Source organism: Peromyscus maniculatus, chromosome 5 (genome assembly GCF_049852395.1).
Source record: "Peromyscus maniculatus bairdii isolate BWxNUB_F1_BW_parent chromosome 5, HU_Pman_BW_mat_3.1, whole genome shotgun sequence".
Classification (NCBI taxonomy): Eukaryota; Metazoa; Chordata; class Mammalia; order Rodentia; family Cricetidae; genus Peromyscus; species Peromyscus maniculatus.
The window spans coordinates 39,344,090-39,362,451 of record NC_134856.1 but is presented as its reverse complement, the minus strand read 5'-3'; the positions used below and the strand labels follow the sequence as shown (position 1 = coordinate 39,362,451).

At 44.7% G+C, this 18,362-nt stretch overlaps 1 protein-coding gene across 5 annotated transcripts; it reads right to left on the bottom strand.

Moving 5' to 3' along the window:
• Positions 1-1,486: 1,486 nt before the first annotated feature.
• On the bottom strand, positions 1,487-14,428 carry Zfp90 (ZFP90 zinc finger protein). Of its 5 annotated transcripts, none has more exons than XM_006986852.4 (5): positions 14,221-14,428; positions 13,938-14,004; positions 8,384-8,510; positions 7,963-8,058; positions 1,487-3,304 (listed from the first exon to the last, which is right to left on the bottom strand). In XM_006986852.4, exons 2-5 carry the CDS (start codon positions 13,968-13,970, stop codon positions 1,659-1,661), a joined length of 1,902 nt encoding a protein of 633 aa, XP_006986914.1. In that variant the 5' UTR covers positions 13,971-14,004; positions 14,221-14,428; the 3' UTR covers positions 1,487-1,658. The 5 variants fall into 5 exon arrangements, with proteins under 5 accessions (XP_006986914.1, XP_015860875.1, XP_015860874.1 ...); XM_016005389.3 differs by having other exon boundaries at positions 8,384-8,599; positions 14,221-14,418; XM_016005388.3 differs by having other exon boundaries at positions 14,267-14,394.
• Positions 14,429-18,362: the final 3,934 nt, after the last annotated feature.

Below are 18,362 nucleotides of genomic sequence, written 5' to 3'. Positions count from 1 at the left end.
TCTCCCCAGGCTTGGCATAATATGGAGGACCCCTCCCAGTGGGGGCTTCCTGCTCTCTACCTAGCCTTATCTGGAGGATGTCTTTAGGTCTGGATGCCTGACTTATCTCAAAGATGACACAGCTCCCTGCAAATACTCTCCCCTGCTGCCCACATGGCAATTAAGTAACATGCTCTAGCTATTTTCATAGGGTCATGCTGCCACTAATCCAGCTGTATGATAGGAGCGTGCCACCTTATGTAAATTAGGTGATAACCCAGCTTGTCCCCATCCTTTATATCTCCCCTCCCTCTGGAGTAAAGTTGAGCTGTCTCATTGAAGTCATGTCCCGGAAGGCTGTTTCTGCCGTGTTCACGGACCATCCAAAGCCCTGTCACCACTTCTACTCCTTTGTTCTTGTGGACTGGTGTCCAGTGGACCTCGAGGAAAAAGGGAACCCCACAAATGTTCAGTTATTCCAAATTCATCTGCACTGTTGTTAAATGAACCAAAAAAGGGTTCTGGAAATTCCCGTAGAGTAGCTAATTAGAAATACCAAGGAAGCGTATCTCATGGTTTGCTAATAGAAGAGAAACAGAGCTAACATGGTTTTTAAAATGGCAGTATACTTTCTTTGCACATGAAAAGGAACAAAACATGCTGTTTCTGTAAAGAGAGTCAAAGAGAAAGTTTATGGCTGTGGGTAATTAGGTTTATACTTCTCTATAGTAAATTAACTTGGCAAAAAGAGAAAAAGGAAGAGACAGGGACAGTGACAGAGGGGTGGGGTGGGGAGGTAGTGGAGAGGAAGGCTTGATGTCATACTTTTTCAAGCAGTGCCATGAAAAGCACAATGAAATGACGAGCTGTAGGGTAATAGCTGAGAAGGGTGTGCATGTGACCAGTCCATTTTCAGTTTCTGCTAATCTTTTGATTTGTAAGTGGCCTTACAATTGTGGTAAATTTGCATATTCTTTGTTGCCTATTATGTCTTAAGGCACTCCAAAATGTCCAACCTGTGGAGTTGACAAAACGTTTGGGTATCTATTTTAAAATTTTTACTTTAAAGCCCTCTGAATTTCAAAATACCCTTTGCATAGCAATGGTATGAGGCACAGAACCAGGAAACCAGCACTTTCCACTCCTCTTTGCTATTACAAGTCATATCCTACTGTGCAGCCAAGTTCAGCTTTCATTCCTCTCCCTCTGTACAGTGAAGTGGTTGGGATAGCTGTTTTACTTCAAGTGGTGAATTCTTGGAAACAAACTGATTTCCACGGTTTCAAGCTTCACATAAGGGTTTCAGTCATGTGAAACTGTAAAGTAATATTTAAAATGAGTTTGGGCCATACTATGAGTTTCCTTTACGGTTGTAAACAGTAGAATTTACATACCAAGCTGTCAAAACTTGGTGATTTCAGACACACATAATCAAAAGCCTTAGCAAGATCGTATTATTTCTAAATGGTTACATATGTAGTTTTACAAGAAGCCTGTAATCAAATACGAAAGGGTGGCTTTTATTTTATTTTATTTTTTTTAAAAAATCTAATGGCACATTTTTCTCCATATGCAGCATACAAAAACATAATTATATTCTCAAACTTTCAGAATCCTGATACTGGATTGGAACAGTATTTTAGACAAAGCTTCCTATCCATTCCATAATTTTAGGTTTCCTACGGTTTATTTCGTGTATGAATTCTCTGGTGTTTAGTAAGAGCTGTGCTCCTACTGAAGTTTTTCCCACATTCCTTACAAGCATAGGGTTTTTCTCCCGTATGAATTCTCTGATGATCATGCAGGTTGGTTTTCTTCCTAAAGGCACGCCCACATTCATTACATTCATAGGGTTTCTCTCCAGTATGAGTTCTTTCATGCTGAATAAGGGATGAACTTTGACTGAAGGCTTTTCCACAGTCAATACATTCATATGGTTTCTCTCCAGTGTGGGTTCTCTCATGTTGGGTAAGTGACGAGCGTCGACTGAAGGCTTCTCCACATTCATTACATTCATAGGGTTTTTCTCCGGTATGAATTCTATGATGCTCTATAAAACTTGTACTTCTCTTAAAAGCTTTTCCACATACATTACACAGATAGGGTTTTTCTCGAGGATGAGATACAGACTGCTGACTAAAGGCCTGTTCAGAGTCATAGGAATTCTCTGCAGCATGGATCCTCTGATGGTCAGTGAAGTCTGTAATGTGACTGAAGTCTTCCCCACAGTCATGACAATGGTATGATTTCACCTCAGTAAGTGCACTTTCACCCTGAAGAAGAGCTGTGTCAGGCTGGAAAGCCATGCTGAAGTTAGTCATTTGGTAGGGTTTGCCTCTTTTGTGAATCCTCATATGCTTATAAAGGGACGGGCTCTGACCGAAAGCCCTCCCACATATGCTACATTCAAAAGGCTTCTCTCCGGTATGAGTCCGCTCATGTTGGACAAGGGAGGAACACCTACTGAAGGCCTTCCCACATTCCTTACACTGGAAGGGTTTCTCTCCGCTATGTGTGACCTCATGCTGAGTGAGGGACGTGCCGTGTCTGAATGCCCTCCCGCAGAGGTTACAGCGATAGGGCTTCTCTCCAGTGTGGATTCTCTGGTGCTGAACGAGAGAGGAGCTTCGCTGGAAGGCTTTCCCACAGAGACTGCACTGGTAGGGCTTCTCTCCTGTGTGAGCGTTTTCATGCTGACCCAGGGATGAGCTGTGCCTGAAGGCCTTCCCACACACATTACACTCAAAGGGTTTTTCCCCAGTGTGAATTCTCTGATGTTCAGTAAGCTGGGTTTTCCAGAGGAAGGTTTTCCCACAATCAGTACATTCATGATGTTTCCTTCCAGAATAAACTCCTTGGTCTGTACCATTGGGATAAGCATCATCTTTATGAATTTTTTCATGTTTATTAAGTGATGATCTGTGAATAAATGCTTTCCTACATTTATCACATTTATAAGGCTTCTTTTTTGCAAGGATACTACTCCGAGAACCTAATTCTGAGTTATATTCCAAGTTATTTCCAAGTGTTTCACATTCAGCGGTACTTATACTTGAAGGAATGTCTAGTTGTGGAACCAAGTCTGTGCTCAATCTAGAGTCTTCATCAAATTTATTTTGCTCAAAAATTTTCCCTAGAGTGGTTATTTTTTTCTGGGAAGATGCCTCTGGCCCCAAATGTCTCCGCCAACTTTCCTGGTGTCTCTGGATACTGTCATCCCAGATATCTCCTAATGTGGCATATGACAGAATATTTGTACTGTGGGATACATCAGATTTGCCCCGCTGAAGACTCGATGACTTGGTGTCAGGCTTGGTCTTCCAGTCTAAAAGAAATATAAAGTGGAAAAGTTCCCAATTCCTTCCAGTTCAAACAAAATGCTACAGTACAGAGGAGAAAAATGAGATAGAAATTATGCATGACTATTTTGGAATTGATCCTTTGGTCTGTGCAGAAGTCTTAAACTGCAGGAAAGAAAGAGGTGTCAGTGACTATTTCAAATCCAGAGTGTCTGTCACATCCAGAGAATGAGGAAAGCCCATGTAAGTGGGGTGAGTTGGACAGGAAACAAAATAATAAAGGAGCCTAAGTGTGTGAGGTTCAGATACAAGCAAAATAGAAACCTTGCAGGTTTCCATGTTTCCTGTCCACTTTATGGGATATAACAAAACAAAACAAAAAACCCAACTTTTCTATTACATCAGTTTTATAATTACTTTAAAACTGATCTCATCATTTCTTTACAGTTACCTCTTAGACAGCAAGCTTCTAAATACTGCAGAGAAAATCTTTGGCTAAGGATCTACTGAAAAGATTCTTTGTCTTTGACATACTTGGGGGCCACACACTATACTAAAAATGGAGAAAAGGTAATGTTTCGGAAAGCAGTTATTTTGTCCTTACAACTAGGAGTAAGTAGTTCCAGTCTATCCAAGCTCTGATTCTGTAGCAACCATCTCTCTTTTGTGTGTGTGTTTTTAACGTGTGTGTGTTTAACGTGTGTGTTGTATGTATGTGTGTTTAACGTGTGTGTTGTATGTATGTATTTTTGAAATAACATTTACTGCCAGGTAAGCCTTTAACCCCAGCACTCGGGAGGCAGAGGCAGGAGGATCTTTGTGAGTTTGAGGCCAGCCTGGTCTACACAGCAAGTTCCAATAAAATAAAATAGAGTTGCATTTATTCTCTCTCTCTCTCTCTCTCTCTCTCTCTCTCTCTCTCTCTCTCTCTCTCTCTCTGTGTGTGTGTGTGTGTGTGTGTGTGTGCATCAGAGTACATGTGTAGTGGTCAGAGGAAAAGCTGAAGGAGTAAATTCTCTCCTCCCACTATGTGGGTCTCAGGGATCAACCCCAAGTGATCAGACTTGGCAGCCAGTACCTAACTTGCTGAGCTGTCTCACTGGCCTGTTTCGTGTTGGAGACAGGGCTCTCACTGAACCTGGCGCTTGCTGATTTAGCCGGATTGGCCAGGCAGTAAGTTCCAGGGATCCATCTGTTTCTCCCTGTTCTCTCACCTCCAGCCAGTGCGGGGTCCCAGATGTCTGGCTTTGCCGTGGCTTTGGGATCTAAACTGAGGTCCTCAGGTTTGGAAGCAGGCTCCTTACTAGCTGAGCCATCTCCCCAGGCCCCCATCACTTCTTCTTCTCTTTAAGTTAAAAAAAAAACTTTAAAAAGATTTATTTATTTTATGTGTATGAGTGTTTTATCTGCATGTATGTGCACTGCGTGTGTCTGGTGCCTACTGAGGTCACAAGAGGACATCAGATCCCTTTATGCTGGAGTTACAGATATTTATGAACCACCATGTAGGTGCTGGGACTGAACCTGGGTCCTCTGCAAGAGCAAGTGCTCTAACTGTTGAGCCATCTCCCCAATCACTTCTTTTGACCAAAGAGCTATATCAATCAACAGATGTATTCCTAAGTCTGTTTTTACCACAGAATAATAATACTAGATAACACATTAATTTTTAGAGACTATGGGTTGGAAGGGTGAATGTACTTATCAAAACCAACAGGACAGAGCTGGGCAGCGATGGTGCAGGCCTTTAATCCCAGCACTCAGGAGGCAGAGCCAGGCGGAGCTCTGTGAGTTCAAGGCTAGCCTGGTCTACAGAGTGAGATCCAGGACAGGCACCAAAACTACTCATAGAAACACTGTCTCAAAAAACAAAACAAAACAAAACAAAACAAAAAAAAAAAAAGAAAGGAAGGAAGGATGAACGAATGAATGAAACCAACAGGACTGTACATATAAGTGTACATTTTAGTGTATACAACATCTACTTAAAAAAAACAAAAACTGGCCGGGCGGTGGTGGCGCACGCCTTTAATCCCAGCACTCGGGAGGCAGAGGCAGGCGGATCTCTGTGAGTTCGAGGCCAGCCTGGGCTACCAAGTGAGCTCCAGGAAAGGCGCAAAGCTACACAGAGAAACCCTGTCTCGAAAAACCAAAAAAAAAAAAAAAAAAAAAAAAACTGAGCCAGGCATGGTGGTGTGCACCTTTAATTCAAGAGGCAGAGGCAGAAGAATCTCTGTGAGTTTGAAGCCAGCCTGGTCTACAAAGTGAGTTCTAGGACAGCCAGAGCTATTACACAGAGACACCCTGTCCTGAATAAACAAATAAACAGGGTGTGATGGTGCCTAGCTGCGTTCCCAAAACTCAGGCGGTAGAGGCTGAAGGATTGGAAGTTCAAGTCAAGGAAGAAACAACTGGGCTGGAAAGGTGGCTCAGGAGTTAAGGTTACTTGTTATTCAATCGTGAGCACATGAGTTTGGATCCCATCACTCATATAATAAGTATCAGGAACCCCACATAAAACCTGTAATCTGAGTTCCAAGGGATGCAATGCCTTCAGTCCTACACACACCTACACACCTACACACACACCTACACACACACACACACACACACACACAATAGATTTTATAAATCTCAAACAACCAAAAAAAAAAAACAAAAAAAAAACAAACATTTTCCCCCAAAACCCAACCTAAAACAAACAGCAACAAAACTATAAAAATTAGTTCAGCATGTAAGAGTACTAGCTGCTCTTCAAGAGGATCTAGGTTTGATTTCAGCACCAACTTGGAGGGTTACAACTATTAATTCTAGTCCCAGGGGATCCTATGCCCTCTTCTGTCTCTGTGGCTACATACACATGGTGTACAGACATACAGTAAGCAAAACACCCATATATAGAACCAAGTGAGCAGGGCTTGAGAGATAGATCAGCATATATTGCTCTTGCAGAGGTCCTAAGTTCAGTTCCCAGCACCCACACTGGGTAGCTAACAACTGACTACAACTCTAACTCCAGAGGATCCAGTGCCCTCTTCCAGCTTTGATGGACACTGTACATGTGTACATATACTTCCTGCTCTTTCATACATATAAAGAAAATAATCTCTTAAAAAAAAACAGAATAAACATGCCCTGAGATTTTTGTTTTGTTTTTTGAGACATGCCCTAAGATTTAAAGAATAATTAATAGGTTGATTAATTTAAAAAATTGAACTCTGGGCTCAGGATATAGTTCAGTGATAAAGCACTTTTTAAAGAAGAACTTATGCAAAGCCCTGGATTTTATTCTCAATATTTCAAAGGCAAAAAAAATTAAAAATTAATAAGAATAGAAACTGAACTCTAGTTAATGATATGCATACTTATGTTTCCAACTTCCTTAAAAATGCATCAAAAAGGTAATTCTTACATGGATAGATGAAGAGATATGTGATAAAGCGAGTATCACGCTATTAACAATGTGATTGTCTTGGTGGCAGCTTTATGATAATTACTACACAGTTTTTCTATTTTTCCACATCTTTAAATTTTTTATAATAAAATGTTGGGAGAGGAAACAAAATTAAAGAAGTCCAATTCCCAAATTTCTATGCTTGCCACAGAATCAATCCTAAACTCATAATGGCAGCCAAACACAGTACATGTGTACATGTGTACATGTGTACATATGTATTATTAAAATCTCAGCACTTAGGAGCCAGAGGGTGGCGAGTTTGAGGCCTGGGCTGCACAACAGGACACTTGCTCACAAACAAAGAACAAGAAGCAAAACTCCAAGGGCAGAGAACGCTCTGTCTTCTTTTTAGAATTCTTCTCAGTGGGACATTTAATAAGGGTTTAGATTTTGTTTTTTTTATTAGTAAAGACCTAGAACAGATCTTTTTCCAAATAGTGTGCACCAAGTATAGATTTACTAAGGAGTGGACGGTTACAGAACACAATGCACACAGTTAGACAGAAGTTCCATCACAAGCTGAGCTCCCTCTGTGAGTTAAAAATGAAAAGATCGTCTCTGGCTTCTGGACACCTTGCTTTTTCAAAACTCTAACATGCTTCTTCCTTTGTTTGTTTGTTTGTTTTTTCAAAATAGGGTTTCTCAAACTGCCCTGGCTGTTCCGAACTCGATTTGTAGACCAGGGCGGGCTTAGACTCCTACCTACCTCTGTCTCCCGAGTGCTGAGATTAAAGGCATGCACCACCACTGTCTGGTTAATATGCTTTTTAAATAATGAAGGCAGTGTTGAGTCCTATGGAATGCATGCTTAGAACAGTGTTGTGAGGCTAGGATCAAGATTCATCTTACACTAACCTCTGATTTTTGGTTTTGCTTTGTTTTGCGACAGGATCTCACTATGTAGCCATGACTGGCCTGGGACTCACAGAGATCCACCTACCTCTGCTTTCTGGATGCTGGCATTAAAGGGCTGTGGTAGGGCTGACTTCTCTCTTAAGAGACAGTATAAAGCTGAGTGTTGTGGTATGTGCCTGTAATTGCAGCACTTCAGTATCTTTTCCCCAAAGACTTACCGCCAGCAGGAATACCTGACTGGAGAAGAGAGACATGCAGAACGTCACTCAGAAGGGTTTCAGCTTCCTCTGCAGGTCGGACAGCTCCCGTGCCCGTTAGAAGCTGTGCTACTGTCTACACTGATTTCCATGAGCAGAACTTTTCCTCATTTACCTGGACAGAAAGGTCTTTGGATTTCTCTCTCTGATATCCATGGCTCTTCTCCTTGCTCTAATTTGAAGATCACCTCTGGCTTGGACACTTGACACCCTGTTCATGGGTAAATACACAAGATTTGGGTGTTCGAGCAAGAAGACAAAGAACCTTCCTATAAGTCAATACTAGTCCTTGATCCTCAGGAACTCTGAAGAGAAGGAAAGGCATAACTTAAGGAGTTATGCTAGCAAACTCCCCTTTCCTAGGTCTTTAAAATGATCTTTCAGGCTCAAACCCCTGGAAAGCTGCCTCCCCAAAGCACAGGCGCCAAGCCCTGGACTTCTTCTCAGTTACCTAGGCTGTGTGCACCAAACCTTAGCCATCGAAGAAGGAAAATTCGGCAACATGTGAGCCAGCGGGGGAAGTCGTCCCTCCTTACCAAGAGAAACCAGGTGGCTGTAGTTCTCCAGCATCACATCCCTGTATAAGATCTTCTGCGCAGGGTCCACGTGGTGCCATTCTTCCTGGGTGAAGTCCACAGCCACATCTTTGAACGTCACTGACTCCTGTGGGATCACAATCCCGCTCAAGTAGGAATCAACTCCATGAATGCTCCTCTCAGAGTCTGGGGACTGACCTTGGGATCATGTGTTTGCTGCTCAAAGGGGAAATGTTTGGTTTTACAGGCTGATTTTAAAGCATCTAGTCTGTCTAACAGGGAAGTCAAAGGGGACATTGACCCCACAATCCTGCATACACTATTCTGTCTCTCTTTTCCTCTCCCACCTCTTCTTTCTCTAGGGTCTCATGTAGCCTGGGCTGCCTCAAATTCAATAGGTGGCTGAGGCTGGCCCTGAATTCCTGATGCTTCTGCCTTTGCCTCCCGTGGGCTAGGACTGCAGGCCTACACTGCCCTGCTCAGCTCACAACTTGCATTTTCATCCATCTATCTTGCTGCTTTCCTTCCAAACCAAACCCTTTACAGTTGCTCATTCCGCACTGCTTTCTTTCCTTGCTTTGTTACAAATTCAAACATGGAAGAGATACAGGAGTGAAAAAAAAAAAAAAAAAGACAGCCTTCACCTCCTAGTCCTCTTTATCCCCCACACAATCATTCTCAACAGTTGGTGTGTATACTTAGAAGTCTCCTGTCCATGTTTTACACATACACTACAGGCATGCTTTATGAAACATCACACATATTGCTCTACAAATTGCTTTAATTTACTAACTTTTAAAAAATATTTGTTTATTTATGTGTGTGTATCTGAGGGTATGTATGTAGGAGCCCATGGAAGTCAGGAGAGGGCATCAAAGCCCCTGGAATGTGTTACAGGCAGTTGTGAGCAGCCTTGTGGGTTTTGGAAACTGAACCTGGGTCTTCTGCAAGAGCAGGAAGTGCTCTTAACCGATGAACTGTTTTTCCAGGCCCTACACATTTACTAATTTTGAGACAATCTCGTGTATCCCAGGCTGATCTCAAACTCACTATGTGGTCAAGGTTGAACCTCCAACTCTTCTGTTTCTACTTCCTAAAAGTAGGACTACAGGCATGCACCACTACATCTGGTTTCTGTGGTGCTGGAATGGAAGCCATGGCTTGGTGCATGCTAGGTAAGCATTCTACCAACTGAATCCATCTCCAGCTATACAATTAGATTTTTACATAGACTTTCTTAGAGATCATCCCACATATAATTGTACCTTATTGTTCCCAACTATTTCAGAACCCCCACAGAACATCTGTATCTCAAGGTACCCACTGCCTGAAACCAACAGCATCCCACGGTACTATAAATTCAAGCACCCTCCCCCAAACACGACTCTGAAGGCCAAAGCTACACCCAATCTTGCCGGTTCTTGAGGATATCAAGCTTGTATAATAACCATAAGATAGATGATAGCCTTCAAAGCCTCAGTATTATAACGAGGCTGAATACCTCATTAATAATCTAAAGATACTGATTATAAATAGAAGTGATAATATTCTGGATATACTGGGTTAAATCATAGGCATGACTAAGATTAAATTTCACCTTAATTTTACATCATGGCTAAATGACAACATGTTTCTTTTGGATGATTCTAAGAGACATGTACATCCTTGTGCTCACAGATAAGCACTAGGGGAACCAGGAATGTTAAATACTCAGGGCTGATGCTGTGCAGTGGTGACACATACCTTTAATTCCTGCACTTGGGAGGCAGAGGCAGGTGGATCTCAGAGTTCGAGGCCAGCCTGGGCTACAGAATGAGTTCCAGGACAGCCAGGGCTACACAGAGAAACCCTTTCTCCAAAAACAAAAAATACACAGGGCTGTCTCTTCCAAAGGAGAGATGTATAACTTTTTTTCCACCCAAAAGGCTGAGAGCAGATGTGGTCAATAGCTTGGTGAATGGATCCTCCCCCAGAACTTTATCAGGGCTTGTTTCTCTCAATCTAAAGCTTGCAGTCTTCCCCCAGACACATCCTGAACCTGTTTCCTCAGTTAATCTATAGGACCTATCTTTATGGAAGATGTCACTTGTACTTTACAAAGAGTTTTGATGTAGTCATGTCTTCAGCTTTGTTATGTACACAGGTTTGAGTTAATTATCACCAAGAAATTTTTCACCAATTTGTGCTGTGCTTACATATGCCTAAAATAAGCTACTCAGGGTCAGACTCTTGAAGCCTACACCAATATCAGCTACTGTCTTAGTATTCTGACCTGCCCCTTAGAGACCTGCTCAGCACCCTGAAGTAAGTCCCCTTTAAAAAAGGAAACTCCCCCTTCCCTCCATTCCCATGAGGTGTGCCCCCTCACCCCCTCGCCCCCTCTTCTCTCACTCCCTCTTTCCTCATCTTTCTCTTTCTCTTATAATAAACTCATTTCCATGTGGATGCAGTGCCCGGGGTGGTGGTGGTGGTGGTGGTGGTGGTGGTGGTGACTGTCCACGTGCCGCAGACCACCCCGAATCTACCCAGCATGTTTCCCTCACTTGAGGGGCCATTGGCCCGGCCAGCCAGGGCCCCTGCGCGCAGTATCATTACATACTGAGTTGCACTGAACTGAACTGCCTTTTTCTGCCTCTTATGCACCAACAGTCTGCTGGCCAGCTGCCATGTTTGCAAAGACAGATGATGATTTTCTACATTAATTTAATCTCTCTAGGCTACTGAATCACCTTCTCGCAGACTTTGCCTCCTATCACATGCCTCGTGTTTCTGTCACATGGACTCCTTGCCCTTTAACTTAACTCTCTTGTGTCTCTTTGCTTTGTACATCCTTACCATAATGCACCGCCTGCCCCCAGATCTACAGAAAAGACTCCTAGACATCATTCTAGAACTTGCTCAATGTTCCTTTCCAAGTTCATTATCCACAGGCCTTCCCAGACCATGTTCAGTTTATGAAGTGATGCTAACCCAGGGTTTCATGCATGCATTCTACCAACTGAGCTATATTTTTGGACCCTATAAACTGATTTTATAATGTCTTTAGAAAAAGACATTATTAGAATTTTTTAAAGATTTATTTATCATGTACACAGTGTTCTGTCTGCATGTACGCCTGCATGCCACAAGAGGGTAACAGATCTCATTATAGATGATTGTGAGCCAGCATGTGGTGGCTGGGAATCGAACCCAGGTCCTCTGGAAGAGCAGCCAGTGCTCTTAACCTCTGAGCCATCTCTCCAGCCCCCATTATTAGCATTTTTAATCTAGCCTGAACTTGATTATATGATATATATATAGCAACTACAATTTATAGTTTACTGTTAATTTTAGAATTATTTTATTTGGCTGGGCACACCTTTAATCCCAGCACTTGGGAGGCAGAGGCAGGTGAAACTCTGTGAGTTTGAGACCAGCCTGGTCTACAGAGCTAGTTCTAGGACAACCAAAGCTGCACAAAGAAACTCTGTCTCAAAGACAAACAAACAAACAAACAACCTGAGAGGATGACAGATAGGGTTGCACCCGTCGTAGAGAGAGGACAGCAGGCCCATGGACAAACTATTCTAAGAACCCACCGGAGGATGCGCTGCTCCTCCGCCCCTAGAGGCAGAGAATTAGGAGCCGCACAAAAACAAGTTCCAGACATTTCCTGCCATAACCTAAAGGATATGATATAACATAACTGGCATAATAAACAAAGCACCAGATATGTCCTGGGGGGGTGTTTTCTGCTGTTATAGATTGTATACCATAGCTGTCAGAGGGAGTGACTTTCTTGCAGATAAAAATTGGATGTCTAACTATCAGTGGAAATGGGTCTGCTGGAAAAAAATAGATACAATAAAATAGACTGCTAGAGGATATGGCGATTTCCTTGCAGCTGCAACTCTCCAATCAGTCCAAACCAAGCATCTCTAACCTGAAGCAAGCACCAGTCCTGAGCTTGTAACTATAGAGCTGGAATTCCCCCAGGTCCCCTCTCTAACCATTGTAAAAACCCTGCTCGGTTGCTCCTCAGGGTCTCCCTGCTCAGCTGCAGCGTCAGATAGACAGAGAGACCCAGGTTAACTCACAACAATAAAAAGACTCTCTGCTTTTGCATCAGATTAGGTCTTTTGGTGGTCTTTGGGGGACTCTGGGTATAACAAAAACAACGAAACAAAAAAATTATTATGTGTCTGTGTGTGGGTATTGTGAAGAACTTCTTTCCTAACGAAGATAGCTCAATCAAGGCCCATATTATATCCCCAACCTTCCCCTTTGCAACAATTATCCAATCTTGACTATGAAATCAAACTTCAATTAATGGGATGAGTTGCAGTCGGCACCTACATAAGGAATGAGACAGAAGCCATCTTGGCAAATTGTGCTTGGTAGCTTTGTTTGGGATTGAGAGCATCATTTTTAGAAAATACACTGCCTTGCCAAGCTTCTTTCACCTTGTGTGATCCTCTGTTCCTCAGTTCCTTAAGTTGCAATTTTTCTGTCCCCCCCCCCCATTTCTAATAGTATGGTCACATGAATGCAGGTACCAAGCCAGAGACATCCCACCCCCTTGGAACCAGATTACAGGGTGGTTGTGAGCTCCCTGGCATGGGTGTTGGGAATTTATCTGTTCTCTGCAACAGCAATGTGTGCTTTTACAGTATGTGCTCATAACTGGTGAGCCATCTTTCCAGCCTATCTTTATTTTCCCCAGAGGTGCTGGGAACTGAACCTAGGACCTCACATCTGCTAGGCAAGTGATCTCAGCTATAAAGCTATAAGGGTATAGTTCTTACCCTTAATTCTAAAAAGAGTGCAAATCAGTCTGGTTTTGTTTGTTTGTTTGTTTTTTGTTTTTCAAGACAGGGTTTCTTTATATAAGAGCACTGGCTGTCCTGGAACTCACTCTTTAGACCAGGCTGGCCTTGAACTCACAGAGATCTGCCTGCTTCTGCCTCCCGAGAGCTCGGATTAAGGGCCCGCGCCATCATGCCCAGCACAAATCAGCCTCTTGTTAATTAACCTGAAGCTTGAAGGGTGGGCACTATTATACATCTGTTGAAGAAAAAAAGAAAGACGAGCAATGGGGCAAGAAGACCTCAGAGCTAGTCGGTCCAGATTTGGCTGTGATGGCAGTCTCAAGACTCCACATCCAACCCTCACCGGCCTCCTCCTCTGACCAGGGCTTGACTGCCCCCTACTGTCTCTTTTATGGCCAGAGTTTGGGAAGCAGGGACGTCTGGCCTCACTTTCTACCTACTCTCTTCATTCCTCACTTAAGAGTTCAAAGACCCCGCACAGCAATAAAGGCTCAGTGTCCACAGTCCCAATACAGTCAATTCCTCACAAGATCGCACTCCCCTGGTCCCCTCTAGCTAACCAAACAGCTCCATCCTTTCAGGAATCCCGCTCCAGTCAGGTCTGGGCACTCTGAGAGGTGTTTTCCCTAGACCAGGAGACTCCAAGCCATCAAAACGAAGGATTTCTAGAACAATAACTGTCCGGTACACGCCCCCGGGGTCTCGCAGGGTGGGATGCTCCGGGCGGTGGGGAGGGCTGGGCTCACCTGGGGCGTGGCCGTCGGAGGCCTCGGGGCCATTCCTGCCTCAGGGTGTGCTGGCTACGGTCCGGGGCTGAGGAGAGAGGACAGGATCCACTCACCCGGCTACCCCGCGGCCCCACCCCTCCAGCCCTGCAGCCACTTCAGCCCAAACGGCGGGGAGGAGCCCGCCTCCGCCTGCTGCTCCCCCAAGGCCAAATGAAAGGCCCCGCCGCCTGCGGCCAGTCCCTCCGGCCACGCCCAGTCCGCCCGCAGGATGATGGGCGAGGCCCGGAGGACGGCCTCCTACCCACGGCACCCGGGATCACCGCCTCCGGGGCTTCGGGATCCGCGACCTCGGGTCCGCCCCTCGAGCGCCCGCTGCAGTCTCTGTTCTCGGCCGTGCTGTTCTGCCGTTAAGGGCCAGCTTCGCACACCGGCCTCCGCCACAACAGGGCTGGACAATGGCCACAGCGGCGGGCGCAGAACCTCAAGTGCGCCTGCGCGCACGGAGCCTCGCGCCCGCCCAGGAACTACAATTCCTAGCTTATCCCTGCGCGCTCTCCCTGCAGAGGTGCCCTGCTCCCTAGCGGGCGCTGTCGTAAGAGCACAAGAAAGCGGGCAGTGTAGGTCCGAAGTGTTCGTTTTGGGTGAGACAGACAGACAGACAGAGTGAGAGAGAGAGACAGAGACAGAGACAGAGAGAGAGACACACACACACAGAGATCCCACTTCTTTTTTTCTTTCTTGTTTGGTTTGTTTTTGGAGACAGGGTTTCTCTGTGCAGCCCTGGCTGTCCTGGAACTCACCGAGATCCGCCTGCCTCTGCCTCTGGAGTGCTGGGATTAAAGGCGTGTGCCACCAATCCCGGCCCGCACTTCTTTTTTTCAAATATCTTGACTGAGGTATAATTTACAGACCATAACATCATAAAGATGAGCTCTTTATTGTAAGGCACACACCTATAATCAATCCTCTAGCACCCAAGTGGCTGGAGGATCCAGAGTTCAAGGGCATTCTCAACTGTGGTTCGAGGCCAGCCTGAGCTACAACAGACTCAGTCTTACAAGGCCAAAATAAAGAAATAACTAACGCATGAATGAAGTGTACAATTCAACAAATTTTAGTACATGTAGAGAATTTCACGACCATCAGTCTAGTCTCCTATTTGAACATTTTTATCAGCCACAAAAGAAAAACTGTGCACATTAATAACCATTCCCTAGTCCTACCACCACCACCTCTCAATCCTGAGTAACCTCTGACTTGTGTTATCTCTGTAACCATTCTGCCTCTTCTGGTTGATAAGTCTTAGGCCTCCCTGAATGAAGGCCTCTCCGTCAATCCAAATTGAACTGAATCAGACCGAATTGGAAAAGCCCAGGTTTAATGGGTAAAGTGCTCCCGGGTGATTCCCAGCCCCTCAGAGAGGAGACACGGACGAGAGACCGGAAGAACCACGTGTCTGTTTTCGTTATATGCTTATAAGCTTATACTGTGGGAGTGGTCTTGCTCCTCTCTGGGGGAGAGCTGTGTTTGGCAGGCTTTGAGGGGCGGGTTTAGGGAAAGAGGTAAGGGAGGTAAGTTGAGGTGGATCTTCCACCAGAACATTCCCGACTCTTTGGGTATAGGGATGCCAGGGTGCCAGGGGTTGAGGTGGAGCTTCCACTCAAACACTGATATTTCATATGAATGGGATCAGGCAACATGGAGTTTTATGATTGGCTTCTTTCAATTATCAAAGTGGTTTTGAGTTCATTCACATTATAGAACTTATCCATATTTCATTCTTATTTTATGCTGAATGGGAGATTTGACTGAGCATACCATATCCATTCATCAGTTGGTGGCATTTGAGTTGTTTACATTGTGGGGTTTTATGTTTTTATCTTAAAAGCAACATTACTGTGGGTGTGTACATACTTTTATGGGGTGCTGTTTCATTGCTCTTGGGTAGATATTGAGAAGTAGAATTATGGATATTTGGTAGCACAATATTTAACATTTCAAGAAACTGTATTTGTTTTCTAAAGTGTCTCTATCATTTTACATTTTTTAAACAAACAGAATGTAGATTCCAACATTCCTACCCACATCTGTTGCTATCTATCTTTTTTGTTATTGCATTCTGTGGATTTGCAGGTGTGTGTTGGGGTGGGGGAAGTGTAAACAACAACAAAGCCCTTTGAAACTATGCAAATGTTTTCCACACCAAACAACAGTAGCAGATATATAACCACAAAGCAGGAGTTCAATAAATCCTAGATGATTGCTAAAATAGAACTTTCAGTAGAAGTACAGACACAGGGCCAAGAAGGCTCAGCTTGTCCCCGAGCACATCTAAGGGCCAGAGCACCTGCCCGGGGACCCCAACACAAGGGGAGGGTTCAGAAGCGACATGGAGAGTCCGAAGAGTGAGAATGTGCCCCATTCTCTGGCACCCAAGAGCAAAACAAGAATAAGATGGGGTGGGGTGGAAGCACACCACACCAATAATCCCTGCACTTGGGAAGTGGAGGCAGGAGGATCAGAAGTTCAAGGATATCCTCTGCTGCACAGTGAGTTGATGACTGGAGACTCTGATTCAAAACCAACCAAAGAAAGGACCAAAACACTCACCAAAACAAAGAGCTAAAACAATGCAAACGATTTATTTTTCCCGTGGTAGCTCATGCTTTTCATCCCAGCACTGGGAGGGTGTGTGTGTGTGTGTGTGTGTGTGTGTGTGTGTGTGTGTGTGTGTGTGTGTATGCATGTGTGTTGGGGAGCGGGAAGCTGGACAAACCTTGGGAGCTGGTTGTCTCTTCCACTTTCCGTTGTAGGCAGAGTTTTCCGTTGGACCACCAGTCCGCTCTGTCCCACCAGCTGGTTCCCACATAGCCACACAAAGACTTAATATTAATTATAAATGCTTCACCAATAGCTTAGCCTTCCTACTAACTAGCTCTTACAACTTTAATTAACCCATATACCTACCTGTGTTTTACCACGTGGCTTGGTGCCTTATCTCAGTACCACATGTTCATCTTCTGCTTCCTCTGTATCACCTTGAGACTTGTGACTCTGTCCTTCCTCTTCCCACCATCCTCTCTCCCGGAAAATCCTGCCTAGCTATAGGCCAGTCAGCTTTTTATTAGCCCATGAGAGTAATAGCTATTCATAGTATACGAAAAGATCTTTCCACAGCATCCCACCATTTGAATTCAGGTCTTCAGGCTTTCACTGCATATGCTTTTACCCCCTGAGCCATCTTTCTGGCTCTGTGAAGCTATTTCTACTCATTGTTTACAAGATTAAAAAAAAAAACCACTTCAATTTGTCCATTTTAAAGACTATTGTTGGCTGGGTGTACTGGCATGCACCTTTAATCCCAGCACTTGGGAGGCAGAGGCAGGTGGGTCTCTGTGAGTTCAAAGCCAGCCTGGTGTACATAGTGAGTTCCAGGACAGGCAGGACTACAAAGAGAGACCCTGTCTCAAAATCAAACAAACAAACAAACAAAAAGAAACAAAACAGAGACCACTGTTTATAGAGCCTGAAGTTGCAGAGAGGCACTAACTAGACCTTCAGTGGTGGAAGAGCCTTGTTCACAGCCGGGAAGCCATGGAAACTCATGCTCAAGAATTTACTGCCTCTCCCTCCCAGTTACCTCAGAGGTCCTGCACAAGTTCTGGGGCATGGTATCCAGCTGTAATTCAACCCCGTCAGTGGCTGCTGTTCCAATGAAGGTCCCACACAGGTCCTGCGACCTAAGGTAAGCTTGTGAGCAGGGACTCAAGGTCCCAGGCCCTAAGACACATTCCATGCTCTCTGCTCACTGTCCAGGGATGGGTCGACAGAGCCCAGACCCTAGGATGCGCATAGCCACAGGCTTCTCCCAGGGCAAGTGTGGTTCTGCCCTGGCCCCTGGGGATAGGAATCAAATCAACAGTTATTGTCTGGTGGCAAGCTAAAGAATTAAGGAGTGGATGGAGGAGAGCACGTGTCCTCAGCAAGTTCAGAACTGCACATTCACAGCACTACCAGACTTCTAGCCAATCAAAACCTCTCAGGGCTGTCTCTTTGACAATGGCCTCCGCATCTGCTTCAGATTCCTGAGTTTTGAGGGAGAAAAAAACCCGGACACGGAGGAAGGGCCCCAGGTATCTGAGTATGGCTCCCCCTCACCCCCATGTGGTAGGACAAGAGTCTACCCGCTTCTGCATCATAGGAGGATGCTGGACTCAGTGTGACCTTGTCGCCGCTAGGGGGAGCCAAAGAAAGCGGTTAATAATGCTAGATGCCTTCCTCAGCACCCGCCGTGAGATAACACCCGGGACCATTAGATCCTCAGTTGCACACTGGGTCAGCAGTGGGTTCAGCTCTCTGGTTGAGATCCCCTGTATAACACAAGAGCATCCAAGGAAACTGGTGAGAGGTGGTGATGGGACCTATCGAATGTACCTCGACATG

Coding starts and splice junctions, on each gene's coding strand:
- Zfp90 (XM_006986852.4), bottom strand. CDS start 13,970: ATGGCCCCGAGGCCTCCGACGGCCACGCCCCAG. Junction 8,511..13,937: donor CTCCGACGGCCACGCCCCAG/GTGAGCCCAGCC, acceptor GTGATCCCACAG/GAGTCAGTGACGTTCAAAGA. Junction 3,305..7,962: donor CCAAAGACCTTTCTGTCCAG/GTAAATGAGGAA, acceptor TATTTCTTTTAG/ACTGGAAGACCAAGCCTGAC.